At 42.3% G+C, this 17,248-nt stretch overlaps 1 protein-coding gene across 2 annotated transcripts in view; it reads right to left on the bottom strand.

The window, feature by feature from the left end:
* The window catches only part of ARAP2 (ArfGAP with RhoGAP domain, ankyrin repeat and PH domain 2), a 406,381-nt gene that overhangs the window by 339,021 nt on the left and 50,112 nt on the right, over positions 1–17,248 (bottom strand). For both annotated transcript variants that reach the window (XM_075568062.1, XM_075568070.1), the window contains exons 7-9: positions 13,626–13,695; positions 11,879–11,999; positions 10,977–11,149 (exon numbers count right to left, since the gene is read on the bottom strand). In XM_075568062.1, coding sequence (XP_075424177.1) covers positions 10,977–11,149; positions 11,879–11,999; positions 13,626–13,695 — 364 coding nt within the window. The remainder of the gene's footprint in view (positions 1–10,976; positions 11,150–11,878; positions 12,000–13,625; positions 13,696–17,248) is intronic.

The raw sequence follows: 17,248 nt of genomic DNA, 5'->3' as shown, positions 1-17,248 counted from the left end.
TGTGAGCAGTGTGTGTGCAATGTGCAGTGTGTGTCAGTGTGAGCAGTGTGTGCAGTGTGCAGTGTGTGCAGTGTGAGCAATGAGCAGTGTGTCAGTGTGTGCAGTGTGAGCAATGAGCAGTGTGTGTGCAGTGTGTGTCAATGTGAGCAGTGTGTGTGCAGTGTGCAGTGTGTGCAGTGTGAGCAATGAGCAGTGTGTCAGTGTGAGCAGTGTGTGTGTCAGTGTGAGCAGTGTGTGTGCAGTGTGCAGTGTGTGCAGTGTGAGCAATGAGCAGTGTGCAGTGTGAGCAATGAGCAGTGTGTGTGCAATGAGCAGTGTGTGTGCAGTGAGCAGTGAGAGTGTGTGCAGTGTGTGCCATGGGAAAACCGCGTTATAACCGAATCGCGGTATAACGAGGCGCGTTATAATGGGGTTTACCTGTATATATGTAATAATTGTCCCATGGACTAGTGAAAAAAGTGTTAAATCCCTGAAGGGGTTAAATAAAGCATGAGCTAATGCGAGTAGTGCAATTAAAATCTGGCTAAAGCCAGTAACATACTTACCTTTGCTATAAAGGTAATCACGGTGCACAAATTCCCTGGTGTGAATATAATACAACTTACACATATACGTCTCTCTGTCAGCCTTACACATTCACCTACAGTACCATTCAATGGAGGGTGATGTCCAGACTGACACTGGGGTGCATATAACTTTGATTACATCACAGCATTCCATAATTTTAACCCAGGTCCCTCCAAACATGGAGAACCTATTACTCAGTAGTAATGCTGAGGGTCTTGCTTCCTAACTAGTGCCCCAGTACTATCTGGCACTGTAACTGAGAACACCCTTTTTCGGTGCCACTCTGACACATATTTGACTCTGTCCATATAGATGAACATGCCTAACTTCCACACTCTAATGAGGTATTTCCCCCACTCCTCTAGCTGGTAGAAGGTACTCCTACTGTACACCTAGATGTAATCCCTGATAACATCTTCCAGCCACTTTTCTCATCGATTTCCCACATGATAGGTTCTGGCACATACGTGTATTCGAATCTATGGGACTGCCTATACCTCTGAACTACATGTCTTTCTGCTCTACAGATTTTAGTCAGCCTACGGCTTTAAGCCTGGCCTGGCAGAACCCAGAACAAAGGTTCCGGCATGAGTGGCTCACAGTACCTGTAAATCACCCGCCTTAGACTGCACTATTCCAGGCGGATCTCATAATCCCTGCGTCTTAAAGCCTCTGCAGATTCCTCTGGGCCGAACTCTCCTTCCACCAACCAGTGGTCTACTATGTCCCCCGCCTCTAGCAGAAAACTTGTGTGGTGCATGTACAGTAGGGGACATACCCCTGGAACCTAGGGTGCCACCACGGACGTGACTTGATCTGAGCTGCCTTAGTGGACTCAGACCCAGAGGTCATATGTGAAGAAAACCCTGAAGTGTCAGAATTCCCTAACATTGCATAGTTGCTATCTCCACTAGTTACACTACAAGCAACATCCTCATTATCATCATCATCATACTCATCATGCTTGTCCCAAAGGCCCAATCCCAATAGTCCTGGGAAGGGGTGGCAGGTTTTAACAAGTTCCGAGCCCTCCGTTTAGGGTTTATCAAAAAGAGGGTCACTAATGGAGGTGGTACTAATCGTAGGGTCTGGGGCAGTAAAGTTTTTCAAGTCTCGGTCAGAGTCATTGGTTTGATGTCCACCCTGACTAGTTACCAGTGCTATACTGACAATATGCTGTTCTACCGCAGGTTGAGGCCTACACCCCATAATATGGTGCTGGCAACAGGCCTGCTGTTCGGGGTAAGAGTTTTAATGCTCAATGGAGCCACAGTCTTTTGCCGCTCCAAGTGGGCCCGCACATAGTCCATAAAGTGTCTTACCCCAGGGGTAGCTGTAGCGGTACTCACCGGAGAGGGAATCGGCTGTTCCTCGTCCGCCATGGCAGTCCTGTAGATGTCATCGGGTTCCGGTCTCACGGGATCTTGATAGAGGTCGATGTCCCTCACAAGAAGTGTGTCGACATCCGGTCTTTGAATGGGTGTGCCGTCGTCTTCCTCCGCGTAGAAGTCGCTGTCGCCCTGTACCTTCTTGCCGGAAGTCTCCATCAGTTCCTGCTGGGAGTAAGGATGTGGGCTCTCACCGCTCCGCTGACTCTCCGGAACCCTTGGACTCACCGATCTGGATGCTGGTTCGCCGATCAGGCCGGTAGGAACCACCAACCATGGGACGCTCCTCCGCCTCTCAGGTCTCACGGTCACCGTCATCAGGACCAGACTCCAACATTGTTTGGAGCCACTGGTAAGTGTCTGTTCCTCGGCCAAATCGGTAGGAGTTCTCGGCACCGGCCGAAACACCACAGATGAACGACAGCTGCTGGTACTGGAAGAGAGTAGGGACACTACCACGGGGGAGAGGTAATGGATAATTTCTGAGTCGTCCATGGCAATCAGCAGGGCTCATTCCAGCTCCAGCACGTCTAACAACAGCGGTTCCTCATCACCCCAGGCAGTCACCTTACCCGGTTGCTCTTGTGTTGGTTCCAGCTCGCTGACCATCTCTGGTTCCTCTGTGGGGACCGGGTCTGGAACCATCTCAGAAGGTTCTGGGATCATCAGGGTACTCGGACCACCTGGTGCATCTGTCAGGGCACTTGGGCCCTCAGGAACCTCCATAGTTGATGTATTTGTGCAAGCAGCATTGATTGCCAAGGTATTAGGGTCGGTCACAGCTTTTTCTGCAAAAGCCGTAGGCTGCAGCAGCGTGGGCTTTAAGAAGCGTTCTCCGCATCTGGCACACTTGGTTCCCCATATCAAGTCGTCGCCTGAGAAATCGCCCTTGGGACAGAGGCATTTGAGGTACCTCTTCCCTTCTACCTTCACTACCAGGAGACCTCAGCTCAGCACATCCTCCCCGATACTAAGCCCCGCCCCCGGCATGCTCTGAACTCCAACCCGCCCCCCCGGCATCCTGCTATTGAAAAAAAAAATACTCACGGCTGCCGCATCTCCTCATGCTGCTGCTGCCCCCGCACACCGCAAAACCCGGGGGCGGGGAGGAAGGGAGGGAGGAGGGGGGGGGATGAATCGCCGCCATTTTTTTAAACTTTTTTTTTTAAAATTTAATTAACTGGCGCTCGGCCAGAGTCATCACGGGCTGCCCAGAGAGGCCAGACGGGCCGCATGCAGCCCGCGGGCCGTATGTTGTGCAGGCCTGCTTTACACTCAAAAAGGAATCAGATTGGTTGAGGAGTACCCTGGAGCCTGTTTTTTCTATTATGCTCAAAGATGGCTACAATATAACAGAATAGGGAAAAATATTAATTGTTCCATCTGCCAGACACATACTGAATTTAAATACTTTATTTTCAAATAAATAAAACTCTACAAACTTAGACGTTAGGCCTAACAGGATCAGAAGTTGAACCCACAACATCTCTATTGACCAAAACAACAACTCTACCAGTGTGAGCAAAACCAGCTGATGGTTAGAACCATTGTCACAGTATACTTAGTTTTGAGCTCCACGTTTCACTGAGTGCTCATACAGTACCTGTACAGAGCACTCTTCTGGGACTGAGAAGCATATCTAAGCAAATATATGTAGTTTTCTGCCATGAGACACCTTCTTACCTGAGAAGACCCCATACAGTACAGTACATTTATTTGAATAGGCTATAATGCATTTCAGCACCAATGGTGCCTTATGGTAGAACACTGTAAATATGGCCCACTGTCTTTATACTTTATAAGATTAGAAGAACTAACTCAAGTCACAAGATCACTTTTTTATATTATTTATGTTTTTACTTCTGTGTATCAGAAAACATGTGTTTTATTTAATCACTATTAGAATATGAAGAGAGAGAAAAGGTGTACACCTAAATACTCCAAGCAGGTAAAATACTCCTTAGTGAGGTATAATGATCTGGGCAAAGTAACTTTATATAATTAGAAAGAATGAGAAAGAACCTCTAAAAGATAGGATACATTAACATAATACAATGTATCTACGATATATTAACCAAACTGAGTTGAAAGGTTGTACATTTATTAAGAGACAGAATGAAGTGAATAATGAAAGACAACATGAATATATAAAGTACAAGATAAGAGGGTGACCAAACCACAATGTGTACTTGTCGTAGTAGTGAGACCTAGTACTTAGTGGTAATTTAAGCAAAAAGATAAGAAATGAACGAAGCCTGTATATTTATATTTACTGAACCAAAGACTCCTGATTTAGAGCTTGTTTAATAATGCAGATTGAAAATTAAAATACATTAAATTACAGGTGGGCTTATTCAGAGATGCAGTTACCCTGAAATAGACCCTATCGCTTAAATATATAGGTGCATAGAAGAGATTTAATGCCCCCTGTACAATCTATATAAACGAGAGTGCATAGTCTGGTCTAATAAGATGAAAATGTATAAAATCCAGAAAGTACCAAGAATATAAGTCTTCAAATAATAATAGTGCTTGCTTGTTGAACCGCAATCGTAACGGTGTAATCCTTAGAGCAGCAGAAGGGGCACCCATTTTCTTCTAACCCAGTATAGCAAGGAAGCCCGTTTTCTGCTAATCTTCTATTTAATCTAACTTGGCCTCAATAACTCATAGCCCTCAGTACATTTTATTACTTTGTGTTACAATAAACAACATAGATATCCCTTGGAGGTATGCTATTAGTAGACAGTGTGCTGCTAGCCATCAGCTGGTGTAGCTTACACTGCTAGAGCTAGAGTAAAACATTGGTAGTGGGTTCTTGTCCTGTTGGGTCTGACACCATTCCAGTCATTAGGTTGGTGCATTAGTCTTATCAACTCAGAAAATTGGTATGGAAACCCTTTAAGGAAGTGTGGGGTAGAACTATCCTGTATTGAAATATACTTTGCATAGTATATTTCCCAGCAGGGCACCTCAGTTGTGATCCCTTTTCAGCACAGGCATGTCTCCCTAATGTATTTGTGTTAGGAATGTGAGCACACTGCACCACAGGCGGTGCTCACGGCTCTCTCCTTACACTGCTCAGACCCTTCCACTACTACCATGCAAGCTCCCTTCAGCTGGATCACTTACCCCTCGGCATGATGGGACGCTCCACGAGGTACTTCCTCCATGCTCTACGCTGCAGCTGTTGGCGCACGCACGCACCCCACGTTGCTTCCTCTCATGTGCACGTCGGACTTACAGCGCACACACAACAGCCCCTGAACATATCCCTGCTCAGGCTCAGCCCCCAAACACCGCACTGTTACAATCTGGCTCTTGCTGAGTGTCACCTGGGCTCTAAGAACAGCAGCCAATGCTTCAAACATGGCGATCCCCTCTAACAGGCTCTTCGTCTCGCCCAGATTCATTCCAAAGGTCCTAGATTGGGGACACTCTTCTAAACCCGCAGGTCCCCCGTGCTTCACAGGGATGTTAGACTTAATTCGTCGGAACTTTTGGTGGCCCAGTATGTCTAAAGACATTGCGGAATACACTCGCGCTTGTCCTGTATGTGCCCAGAACAAGACACTTCCACAGAGACTTCAGGGACTTCTCCTCCCATTGCCAGTGCCTGCTCGTCCATGGTCCCATATCTCCATGGATTTCATAGTCGATCTCCCTAGGTCTAGGGGCTTTAACACCATTTTAGTTGTCGTAGACAGGTTTTCAAAGATGGCCCACTTCATCCCCCTCAAGGGACTGCCCTTCCCTCCCACCCTAGCAGACATTTTCTCCGAGCATATCTTTAGGATCCATGGTAATCCGTCTCCCATTGTCTCTGACAGAGGACCCCAGTTCGTCTCCAAGTTCTGGAGGACCTTCAGTAAAAGACTGGGAATTGTCTCTTCCTTCTCCTCTGCATACCACCCCCAGTCCAATGGACAGACAGAGAGAACTAACTAGTTGCTGGAAAAATATCTCAGATGTTTCATCTCCGATTCCCAGGACGATTGGTCCCAACTCCTTCCATGGGCAGAGTACGCGGTCAATTTGGCCCGAAGCGAATCCACCTGAGAATCTCCATTTTTTGTCAATTATGGGTTTCACCCTCCCTGCTTACCTATTTCCAATGTTGCTTCTGGGGTACCGGCGGTAGATGAATGGATTTCCACTCTCCAAGACATTTGGTCCAAGGTACAATCATCTCTACACAAGGCCGCCGATACTGCTAGACTTCAGGCCAATCACCACCGTCGGCCGGCACCCAACTACACGCCAGGGAATTTACAGTATCGACATTATTTATTCTTACACTTCCCGCACGGCAGGATGCGTGCGGGAAGTGTGGTGACGCGGCTAGTTGCGGCGCACTGTGACGTCACTGTCACGTGACGCTCCCTGTTTCCCCAGCTTCCCTGGCTTCCCCGGCTCCCCCGACACCCCTGGAGTGTAAATTGAGGTAAGCGGGGGTGCGGAGAAGCAGAGGGGCAGAGCAGGAGCCGGGTTCGGGGTCGGGAAGGGGGGCCAAAATGTGCCCGAAGCGGAGGGGGGGTGCATGGTGGAACCGCGGCGGTGCGCGGTCTTGACTGGCGGCAGCCAGAGTAGATCCTGGTATGCCACCGGCATTAGTAAGAATAAAGTATGCCGCTACTGTAGTATGGCTCTCTTCAAGAAACATCCGCTTGAGAGTTCCTTCCTCTAAATTGGCTCCTAGATTTTTGACTCCCTTTCCCGTCGTGGAGCAGATTAACCCAGTGGCATTTTGCCTTAAACTACCACCCTCCATGAGGATCCCAGACGGTTTTCATGCCTCGCTATTAAAACCCCACATTGCCAATCGTTTCTTTTCTAAACAGACCAGAAAGCCATATCCAGTCACGGTACTCAATAATGAAGAATACAAGGTACAAGCCTTACTGGACTCCCGCATCTCCAGGGGGCAGCTTCAGTTTTTGGTCCACTGGAGGGGTTTCGGACCCGAGGAGAGGTCTTGGGTTCCGCTCACACAACAGCGCACACACAACAGCCCCTGAACTTATCCCCACTCAGGCTCCACCCCCAAACACCGCACGGTTACAATCTGGCTCTTGCTGAGTGTCACCTGGGCTCTAAGAACAGCAGCCAATGCGCTGAAGCTCCCTGGGCTCCTCCAGGCACGCCCCCTCTCCTGGTTGGCTGTTCCAGATTTATATACCCTCTCTGTTCTGTGCTTCCTCACTCGTCATAGTTTTTGTATGGGTGTTTCACAGTGCTTGTTCTTTGATTCTCTCGGTTTTGATGTGGCTTGGCAGACTTCCCCCTTTGGCTCTCGACTTCGGATTGTTCCTGTTTACATACCTTCTGGCTCCCTTCGACCACGGCTCTCACCTCGATCCTTCCATACTTCACCAACCCCTGATCTCGTCAACGGCAACGACCATTCTTCTGGAAAAAACGGTACCGGCAAGTATTCACGCAATACTCCCCATCTGGGCTGGCACCATCTAATACCACAACCCAGACACGTTCCTCGCTCTGTCGGTGTGTGTATTCATACCTGCCAATTCAGTTCTAGGGACAGGTCTGGTCTGCGAGCTACTCCGGCGTAACAATTTGAGGGGATATATATATATATATATATATATACATCTAAATACACTTATTAAATGTAAAAACTCTCTCACTCTCTCAAATGAAAGGTCTCTCCCACCTCTGAGAACGCTCTATCATGAGTGAAACACATAGAGTTTCTGTGCAGTCCCGATGCCTATAGGAGATTTGTCTTGGAAATGAGATTGTGTGTGTAGGCTGTGTGAGCAGCGAACTGGCGTAGGGGCATAAAACCAGAGCCTTATTGTGTTTGTCCCATTGCTTTGTCTAAATGCTAGATAGAACTAGAAGACTAATGTATGTCTACTTGAATTGAACCAATAGAAGGAAAATGGGACGGAGTGCATTTGGAAGAAAGAAGACAATCTTGCATGAGAATCTTCTACTGTGCCACAAAAAAGAAGGTGTTTTGCTACTGTATCCTGCCTGTTCTCAGGATCTGAAACTTGGACCTTAAATGCAAAGACAATTCACAAGCTTCAGAAAACTCAAAGTATGGACAGATGAATGCTGGGTATTACTCATAGAGACAGGAAAAATAATGAATGGGTTTAAAAGCAAACAAAAGTATGTGACATCATTACAATGGTGATGAGATGCCCTTGGTACATGCCGCAAGGGCACAGGATCACAGAATGCAATCTCCCCTAGAAACATGGAGGCTTTTTATGACCTAGCTACTACGTCATGGGGCCCCTTGAGTATCAGACCATATCACATAGTATTGTAGTTACATCTAAATTGCACCCAGAAGGGTATAACAAATAATTATTGCATCACATTACTGTATATGCTGTAGCATATCATTGTGTAGGTAGCCTCAGAGAGAAATCCTACTAGGTCAGTTACCAATCCTGCTGGGTCATTACAAAATACTGTCTGGGAATGTACTGTAGACTCTTTTTTTCTTTAACAAAATATTTAATTGGCAGTTGATAAAGATAATCCAAATACTGAGATAGTTGCATAATATTTTATCTTGTTGATGTACAGTAAACAAGATTCAAAATGACAATAAATTATTATAAAAATGACAATAATTAAGCTCTTAATGCCAATGTATTGCCGTGAAAAAATCATCAACGATCAAAATAATGAAGTTGTATAAATAGTTTATAGGGGTCTAACAGAAGGTGAGAATTACACTCACATAAACGAAAATAAAGTAGAGCAGGTTTCTTGAGAGTTCTTTGAGAAAATCTTCACAGAACACAATATTAGGAGTCACGAGATTTTTCTTCATTAGATTTAATACAATTCAGTGTGATGTGTTCTTTTTTTAACACTGAGAAATCATAGGTACGTTTCAGCAATTAAATCATGCTAAAGCTCTATAAATCGCAATGGTAGTAGATCTAGTGTGGATGTGACTGCCAATATGAGTATGGTATTGGGTCACCCCTTTGTGCATTTGATGTGCTATTACAGTCATCTTCTATATTCAACTGTTTTTTCAATACAACAGTGCCCTCTAAAGGTTTTGGTGTTACATTTCAGAGTTTAATCTCAAAACAGAACAACATTCCTTAGAAATCTATCCTGTATTTTAGAGTTTAGACTAGTATTTTTATTGACTGATTTTATATTAATAGAGCATATATTTTTTATGGCGCATTGTACACGAGCATTCACCCGACATTCTCTTTCTAGTTACTGTAGGACTGAGAATACAGAAACATTTTTCTGATGCTATTTATATTACCAGTACAGTACAGTATGTAGCCAGATAGGGAAGAACACAGAGGCACTCACTACCTTACTCCCAAAATTTGACATGCACATCTTGTATCCTAAAAAAATGCTTATATCTTATACTAAAATAAATAAAATAGGGGGCATGTTTACTCTTTGGTCAATTATGTTACAAGAAGTTTTAGGTACCACAGACACCAATGTACATTTCCAACACTTTCAGATTCCCAGATCTATTCAATAAAGGGGACAAAGCAATTAGAGCTTCAAATATATATGAAATCATTTTGAAAAGGGAATTATTTACTCATGCACTTACTTTTCCTGTGTAGTTTGTACATTATCCCTTGTTAACATCTCCAGAGATTCCTAAACGCTTCCGAATCGTAGGCCACTTTAATATTAATAATTCCACTTATACTGTATATACTGTAAGTCTGTTCCTGTCAAATTATTTATGTGAATATACACTACTGTATGTTTTAAAATTAATGGAGAAGTATCTAAAAAAAACAACCTTTAGTAGTGATAAACAATAGACAGTCCGAAGGAGAAAGCTATCAATAACTATAGGTATATTTTGTAATACCAACGTTTTTAGGAACCACCAGTTTACAAAGGACCACAATTTGAGAACGAATGTCAAAATGCTAAAGGCACATATATTTAAATACTAAAAACACTGTTTTAAACTCATAGCACAGTATATTTGGCTTCAAGCAGCAAACAAAACAGAGGTTTTTAAATACGACATTTGTTCTGTCATCACATTTTAAAAGTCTAGTATAAATACACTTTCCTTAGTAGATATGTGAATGTATTTAAATGTGGCAATTTCACCATAATTTTAATACTTTCCATCAGTGTTGCAAAAAATGCCTGTATACAAAGGGTCATGTGACCTGAATTTATGGTCATGTGACCTGAATTTAAGGTCATGTGACCTTTACATCAACTTTTAACGCATAATTAACAAATAAAATAATTGTTTTTTATTTTTAAATGACTTGCAAAAAAAAGGGAACATTTTGCCTGGCTCCCAAACTACTGAAATAGTAGAAGTGAGGGAAATGAATCCAAATGGGTGCTCTAATAGCGAACAGCATAGGTGTGGATCCTATGAAAAAAACAATAAGTCCCAGACAGGGATGAATCATTACTATGGAACAGTACTTAAAGCCAACTCTTCAATCCAATAAATCCGGTAGCCAAGTATTGTGTGGTGCATGTAACAGTGTATAATCACTTAAAAAACTGCCCGGGATTCTTGTGAATGGGCTGACCTTGTACAGTATGTTGCAGCGTGAGAATTCTACAGCTGTTTTTAGATTTTGGCTGTTATGACTAATAAATAATATATTTTTTTACCTGCTGCCAGCCTAGTTTCTATATTTACAGTGCTCATTCCCTTTTTCTTTACAAACTACTGAAATGTTCACTCATCTCCTGTCCTTACTAAGCAAGAATAAATGATTGCCTCAAACCATAGGCATATAGTATATATACACTGTTAGATACAAAAACAAAATCTTCCTTAAACTATATTGTATTGGCATGATTTATTATTAGTCATCTAAATTTAACAGGTTGAACTTGGTTGACATATATCTCCTTTCAACCTCATCTACTGTGTAACTATGTAATAATTGCTACTCATTAGAGCCTTTGCAAATGTTTCCTATTTTGAACTCCTTCACTTTTTGGTGCTTATCACTCTTATCAAAACAATAGCAATGTAAATAATATTACACCTACCTGGTTGCTTTTACTGAGCCACAATTTGCTTCCATTTATCATGGTAAAGATTTTATTTTTATAGCCTCTCAACTGAAGATATCCACTTTTATCGCTGAGACTGAGAGTTGGAGATATATTGGACTGCGATTTTAAGGCCAGCTGCAATGTGCTAATCCAATCGTGTCTGTCACCTAATAGGTGAAATCAAACAAATAAAAAGAGTTTCAGCAAAGAGATGCACCAAAATGAATAAACATTGCTACAAAAACAGTTTAGTAGATTGTTTATGGCATCAAATAAAACTAATGTATTCATTTTAAATTCAGATAGTAAAATAACCTGCTTGCCTAACACAAAGTAAAACCATTTCAGAACCATAACATGAAAAGTAACATGTTGCATTATTGATTAAACTTGAGTATGATTGCACACTTTAATCTTTTAAAAGCTTCTTCAACACACTAGTGATGTCAAAAACATAATTCTCCAAAAATGCAAACCTTTGTGTGCACCCCTGTTCTAACAATATGTAATTGCTATTGGAGAAATGTGGTAGTCTAAGTCTAAGAGGCAGCAAAGACTTGCACAACACAAAATCAACATTTCTGATAGGACAATGCTCTAATTTTTCTGTAAAATTTTCCCTATGAAGAAAGAACTTTGAAACATTGAAAACAAATATAGATGATCAGCATTATTGTAGAATGTGACATGCATATTATGGCTAGATAAAATGGCCTTCCTTCCAACAAACATTTAGGGCCAAATTTGCAAAGCATCACTAAGCTTCAAGGCATAATAAGGCCCATGTACTTGCATTCAACAGCTGCCCTTTAAAGTGCTCTTGAAGTTGTCAATGATACCTTATTGTGCTATTGCCATCTGAGTGACCCACAATGAAAACAGTATCTTATCCATACCTTCCTTTTCTACTCGAAACACAAATGTCCGTTGGGATGTAAGAATGGCAAATTTGCTCTCTCCCAGCATTTGGATATTAGTTATGGCTGATAGTGAAATTATCCCTTGTGAGTACACATCCTGAAATGTAAATAAACATATACAGCATTACACTTTAAAGCTATAATTACATGCTGTTACTTCAAGATGATCTGTCTTCTATTAGGATAACTAACAGAGAATATGATAATATGATATATATATATAGATGATATATATATATATATAATCCAATGCACAGAGTCCCACCATTTGCAATACGTTTTGGTGCTTATCCCATAAAGCAATAACAGACCATACGATACCAGTTGCAACACAACATCAAGGGACAGCACGCTGGTAAGTAGATCATAATTTCTTTATATTTGATAGAAGACACAAAACCCGACGTAAAGAAAGGTCCCACTGGGGGACCGAAAACGTCATTTTTTGTGTCTTCTATCAAATATAGAACATTTATGATCTACTTACCAGCTTGCTGTCCCTTGATGTCGTGTTGCAACCGGTATCGTATGGTCTGTTATTGCTTTACGGGATAAGCACCAAAACTTATTTACTTGCAAATGGTGTGCCGTCTGTGCATTGGATTATATATATACAGTTGATATGTATATACATATAGCTTCTCCATTTTGGCTATATTTATGTTAAATAAATCATGACACGGTGTAATATGTTATGTGTTGTTGTTCATCTGAGGTTGTTTACCTAATTTTAAGACCTGCTAAGGAACAAATGATTATTATTATGTCCTGATATGTAAAACCATAGAATTCAAAGAGGGTGTACTTTCTTTTTCACACAACTGTATACAGTACACATACACAGGGCCCGACAATCTGGGCAAAACACACATTTGTCCCGTCCCCCCATGACACCTGTGGTGAGGTCCGGCTGCAGGGTCCGATGGCATGGTGCTGCCATCTCTGTCTTCTCCCCTGAAAACTCATCTTTTCCCCCTGCAGCTCCAGTTAAAATTGTTGTGGCGCCAAATGACGCAGTGTTGCCATGACAACGGGACATGGTGATGACATCACGCATAGTCTAGTAACGTAGCTACATGTGATGTCACAACATCACGTAGCGTCCAGTTGCCATGGTGGCCATTTTATTTGGAGCTTCCGGGAGAAAACATTAATTTGCAGAAGAAGACCGGGGGACACCGCCGCAGGTAAGCAGTTGACAGCTGCCAAAATGCGACTGGGCGAGTGTATTTGTTGAGTCCTGTATGTATATACACCCGGTCGCCACTTGTGTATATATATATATATTTATATTTATTTATTTAGATATTTAAGCATACAATATAATTTTATTGCTTGAGGTACAGATAGATAAAAATGACTTGCCCAAGGTCACAACAAGCTGACACCAGGATTCAAGCCAGGCTACACTGCTTCAAAATCAGTGTCAATGTCTTCAGAGTCAGAGTGCTTTTATTCACTTCTTTAAGTCCTTCGTGTCAGTTGCTTGAAAGCAAACTATTGAATGTCAGTCTGCCCTCCCCCCACCAACCCATGTTGGCGGTCCTGAGTGTGAGATATACAATATTATAGCACCAAGTTCCAAGCAATCTACCAGTCACCTCGAATATCCCATCAAAAACATAGGCAAATAAAATAGCATAATAAAAGATACAGTATGTGTTGAGCCATATCCAATATAATGTTGATAACACTGATAATTATATTTCTATTAAATACTTACCCTGTCATTATGGTAGTAAGAAATGTTGTGTCCATCACATTTTACCCAGCGCTTCTGAAACATGCCGCTGCTAAAAAATCAAGAAAATATTGTGCATACTGTAAATTAATCAAAATATAAATGTACAACAGTTCGCTTCTAGCAAAATAGTTACAATATATTTTTTCTCAGAAAAAGTAAAATCATATATGTATATATAACAAAAAGAAGACAGCGCGGCTCCCATAGCATAATATTGTACCTGTAATTTTAATAAACATTGAAATACACGGATTACGGCCACTCACAATTTAAAAATTCAATATAAGCATAGTTCACCGACTCCTCCGTCTACTGTACCACAGCCTCGTGTAGATGCGCCGATAACCTAACACGGGCAGCATGTGCACCTGAAGAAGTCGCATGTTTCACGACAAAACGCGTAGGGTTAATATTAAGGACTCTCTTTGAAATTATGGACGTGTGTATCCAGTGCATAATATAATTTATGCTGATGTATTTTACCCGGTAACTCCTCCGTGGTGAATCTGCTGCCCGTGTTAGGTGCATTGAACTGTTGTAGCCAGAGACTGTTATCGCAAAATTTTGACCTGGGAAGGACTATTGTGTGGACGCACACTTCTGACAACCCGGAACAGAAGTCTATCGGCGCAGACCTACACGAGGCTGCGGCACAGTAGACGGAGGAATTGGGTGAAGTTTCAAAGATTTTGCATATATTGATTTTTAAAATTGTGAGTGGCGGTGATCCGTGTACAGTATTTCAACGTTTATTAAAATTACTGGTACAATATTATGCTATGGGAGCCGCGCTGTCTTATTTTTGTTCTATAGGTTGAAGAGGAGTTCGGTTGTTCCTGAAGACTGGCAGCGGCATTCCTGCAGCAATATCTCGGTAATATCTGCTTTGGGAACTGTTTGCCTATTTTTTTCTTTTTTGTCTGTTTGGTTTTTTTGTTTGTTTTGGCAAATGTGTTGTTTGTCTATCACCTATAGGTATTTTATACCATTTTAATATATTGCACAGTCTCTCACAGGGGTATATTAAGTAGGTGCAGCAGTACATTTTTTTGTTTAATATATATATATAAGCTCCATAAAAGCTATATATATATATATATATATATATATATATATATATATATATATATATATATATATATACACAGTGGTCAACAAATCACCAAAAAATCTACTCGCCGAACAAAAAAATCTACTCGCCACCTAGTACCAAACGTGTGCTGCTTGGGCCAATAGGAGCTCGCCACGATGTTAAATCCACTCGCCCGGGGCGAACAAATGTATAGGTTTGTCGAACACTGTATATATATATATATATATATATATATATATATATATATATATATATATATAATCAAAAAAATAAATAGATGATACCGTTCTGTGGCTAACGAAATGCTTTTATTTGTGCGAGCTTTCGAGATACACTGATCTCTTCTTCCGGCGATGTTACAATGAATGAAGCAAAAGGTAAACTTAAAAACAGTGTCTCTTGGAATGTTATCTGTGCTGTTCCTTCCCCTGGTGTGGATGTGTTTTATGGCTAGAGGTGTCAAAAGGTTACTGTGAAAGCAAGTTAAGAAAGAGTGTGTATGTGTACCAGTGTGAATAAAAATGAATGGAGAGACCACAGTATATACAGTGCTTTACACAAGGTGTGTGTGGAGTGGGACTGGATATAAATGGTGTGGGTGGGTGTGGAAATGTGAGAGTTAGTAGCACAACTAAAAGTGTGTGTGGATTCTTAGTGGTCCCTATTGGTGTATAGGGATGGAAAAACAAGGAGTATTAGTATGTGTGAGAGACAGCTGTGTGTGCAAACATATAGCACAGTATGTACAGACATGGCCTTTAGCGCTTATGGGACGAGCGTTCACTACTGTCAGTAATGACTCATAAAATTTCGATCTCTGTTTAGGCCACTGCTAAGTGTCCCGAACAGTTGCATAAATTTGTATTCATGCAACCGTCTCTCTTTCGGGGTTTTAAGATTACCTTTGAGTATGGCAACCCTCAGATCGTTCATCTGATGGCCAGAGGCAGAGAAATGTTCGCCAACAGGACTGTCTCTTGTACCGCGTGTGATGCTGTGGCGATGCAGGTTCATTCTCTTGTTTAGCCCCTGCCCTGTCTCACCTATGTAGTAGCAGCCCCCTGGGCATTTCATGCACATGATGAGGTACACGACATTGCTGGAAGAACAGGTGAACCTTCCTCTGATTTTGTATTCCCGATTCCTGTGTGGTATTTGTATTGTGTCCGCTGTGTAGAGCATTGCGCAGGTTTTGCATCTTGGGTCCTGGCATGGTTTTGTCCCGCATTCAGTTGTACTGCTGAATACTTTACTCCTCACCATAATATTCTTGAGATTATGGGCTTGTCTGTATGATAATAAGGGTGCTTCAGGGAAGACCTGTTGCAGTCTTGTATCTTCCTGGAGGATGGGTTGTAGTTTCCTGGCGATCTTGCGTAGGGCTCCTATGTGTGGGTTATATGTGACCACCAAAGGTACCCTGTCGCTTGTCTCCTTCTGTTTGTATTCAAGGAGATCTCCTTGAATACAAACAGAAGGAGACAAGCGACAGGGTACCTTTGGTGGTCACATATAACCCACACCTAGGAGCCCTACGCAAGATCGCCAGGAAACTACAACCCATCCTCCAGGAAGATACAAGACTGCAACAGGTCTTCCCTGAAGCACCCTTATTATCATACAGACAAGCCCATAATCTCAAGAATATTATGGTGAGGAGTAAAGTATTCAGCAGTACAACTGAATGCGGGACAAAACCATGCCAGGACCCAAGATGCAAAACCTGCGCAATGCTCTACACAGCGGACACAATACAAATACCACACAGGAATCGGGAATACAAAATCAGAGGAAGGTTCACCTGTTCTTCCAGCAATGTCGTGTACCTCATCATGTGCATGAAATGCCCAGGGGGCTGCTACTACATAGGTGAGACAGGGCAGGGGCTAAACAAGAGAATGAACCTGCATCGCCACAGCATCACACGCGGTACAAGAGACAGTCCTGTTGGCTAACATTTCTCTGCCTCTGGCCATCAGATGAACGATCTGAGGGTTGCCATACTCAAAGGTAATCTTAAAACCCCGAAAGAGAGACGGTTGCATGAATACAAATTTATGCAACTGTTCGGGACACTTAGCAGTGGCCTAAACAGAGATCGAAATTTTATGAGTCATTACTGACAGTAGTGAACGCTCGTCCCATAAGCGCTAAAGGCCATGTCTGTACATACTGTGCTATATGTTTGCACACACAGCTGTCTCTCACACATACTAATACTCCTTGTTTTTCCATCCCTATACACCAATAGGGACCACTAAGTATCCACACACACTTTTAGTTGTGCTACTAACTCTCACATTTCCACACCCACCCACACCATTTATATCCAGTCCCACTCCACACACACCTTGTGTAAAGCACTGTATATACTGTGGTCTCTCCATTCATTTTTATTCACACTGATACACATACACACTCTTTCTTAACTTGCTTTCACAGTAACCTTTTGACACCTCTAGCCATAAAACACATCCACACCAGGGGAAGGAACAGCACAGATAACATT

The sequence above is a fragment of the Ascaphus truei genome, chromosome 1, assembly GCF_040206685.1.
Source record: "Ascaphus truei isolate aAscTru1 chromosome 1, aAscTru1.hap1, whole genome shotgun sequence".
Taxonomy (NCBI): Eukaryota; Metazoa; Chordata; class Amphibia; order Anura; family Ascaphidae; genus Ascaphus; species Ascaphus truei.
The sequence above is the reverse complement of the archived record's forward strand: the minus strand, read 5'-3'. Positions and strand labels throughout refer to the sequence as shown.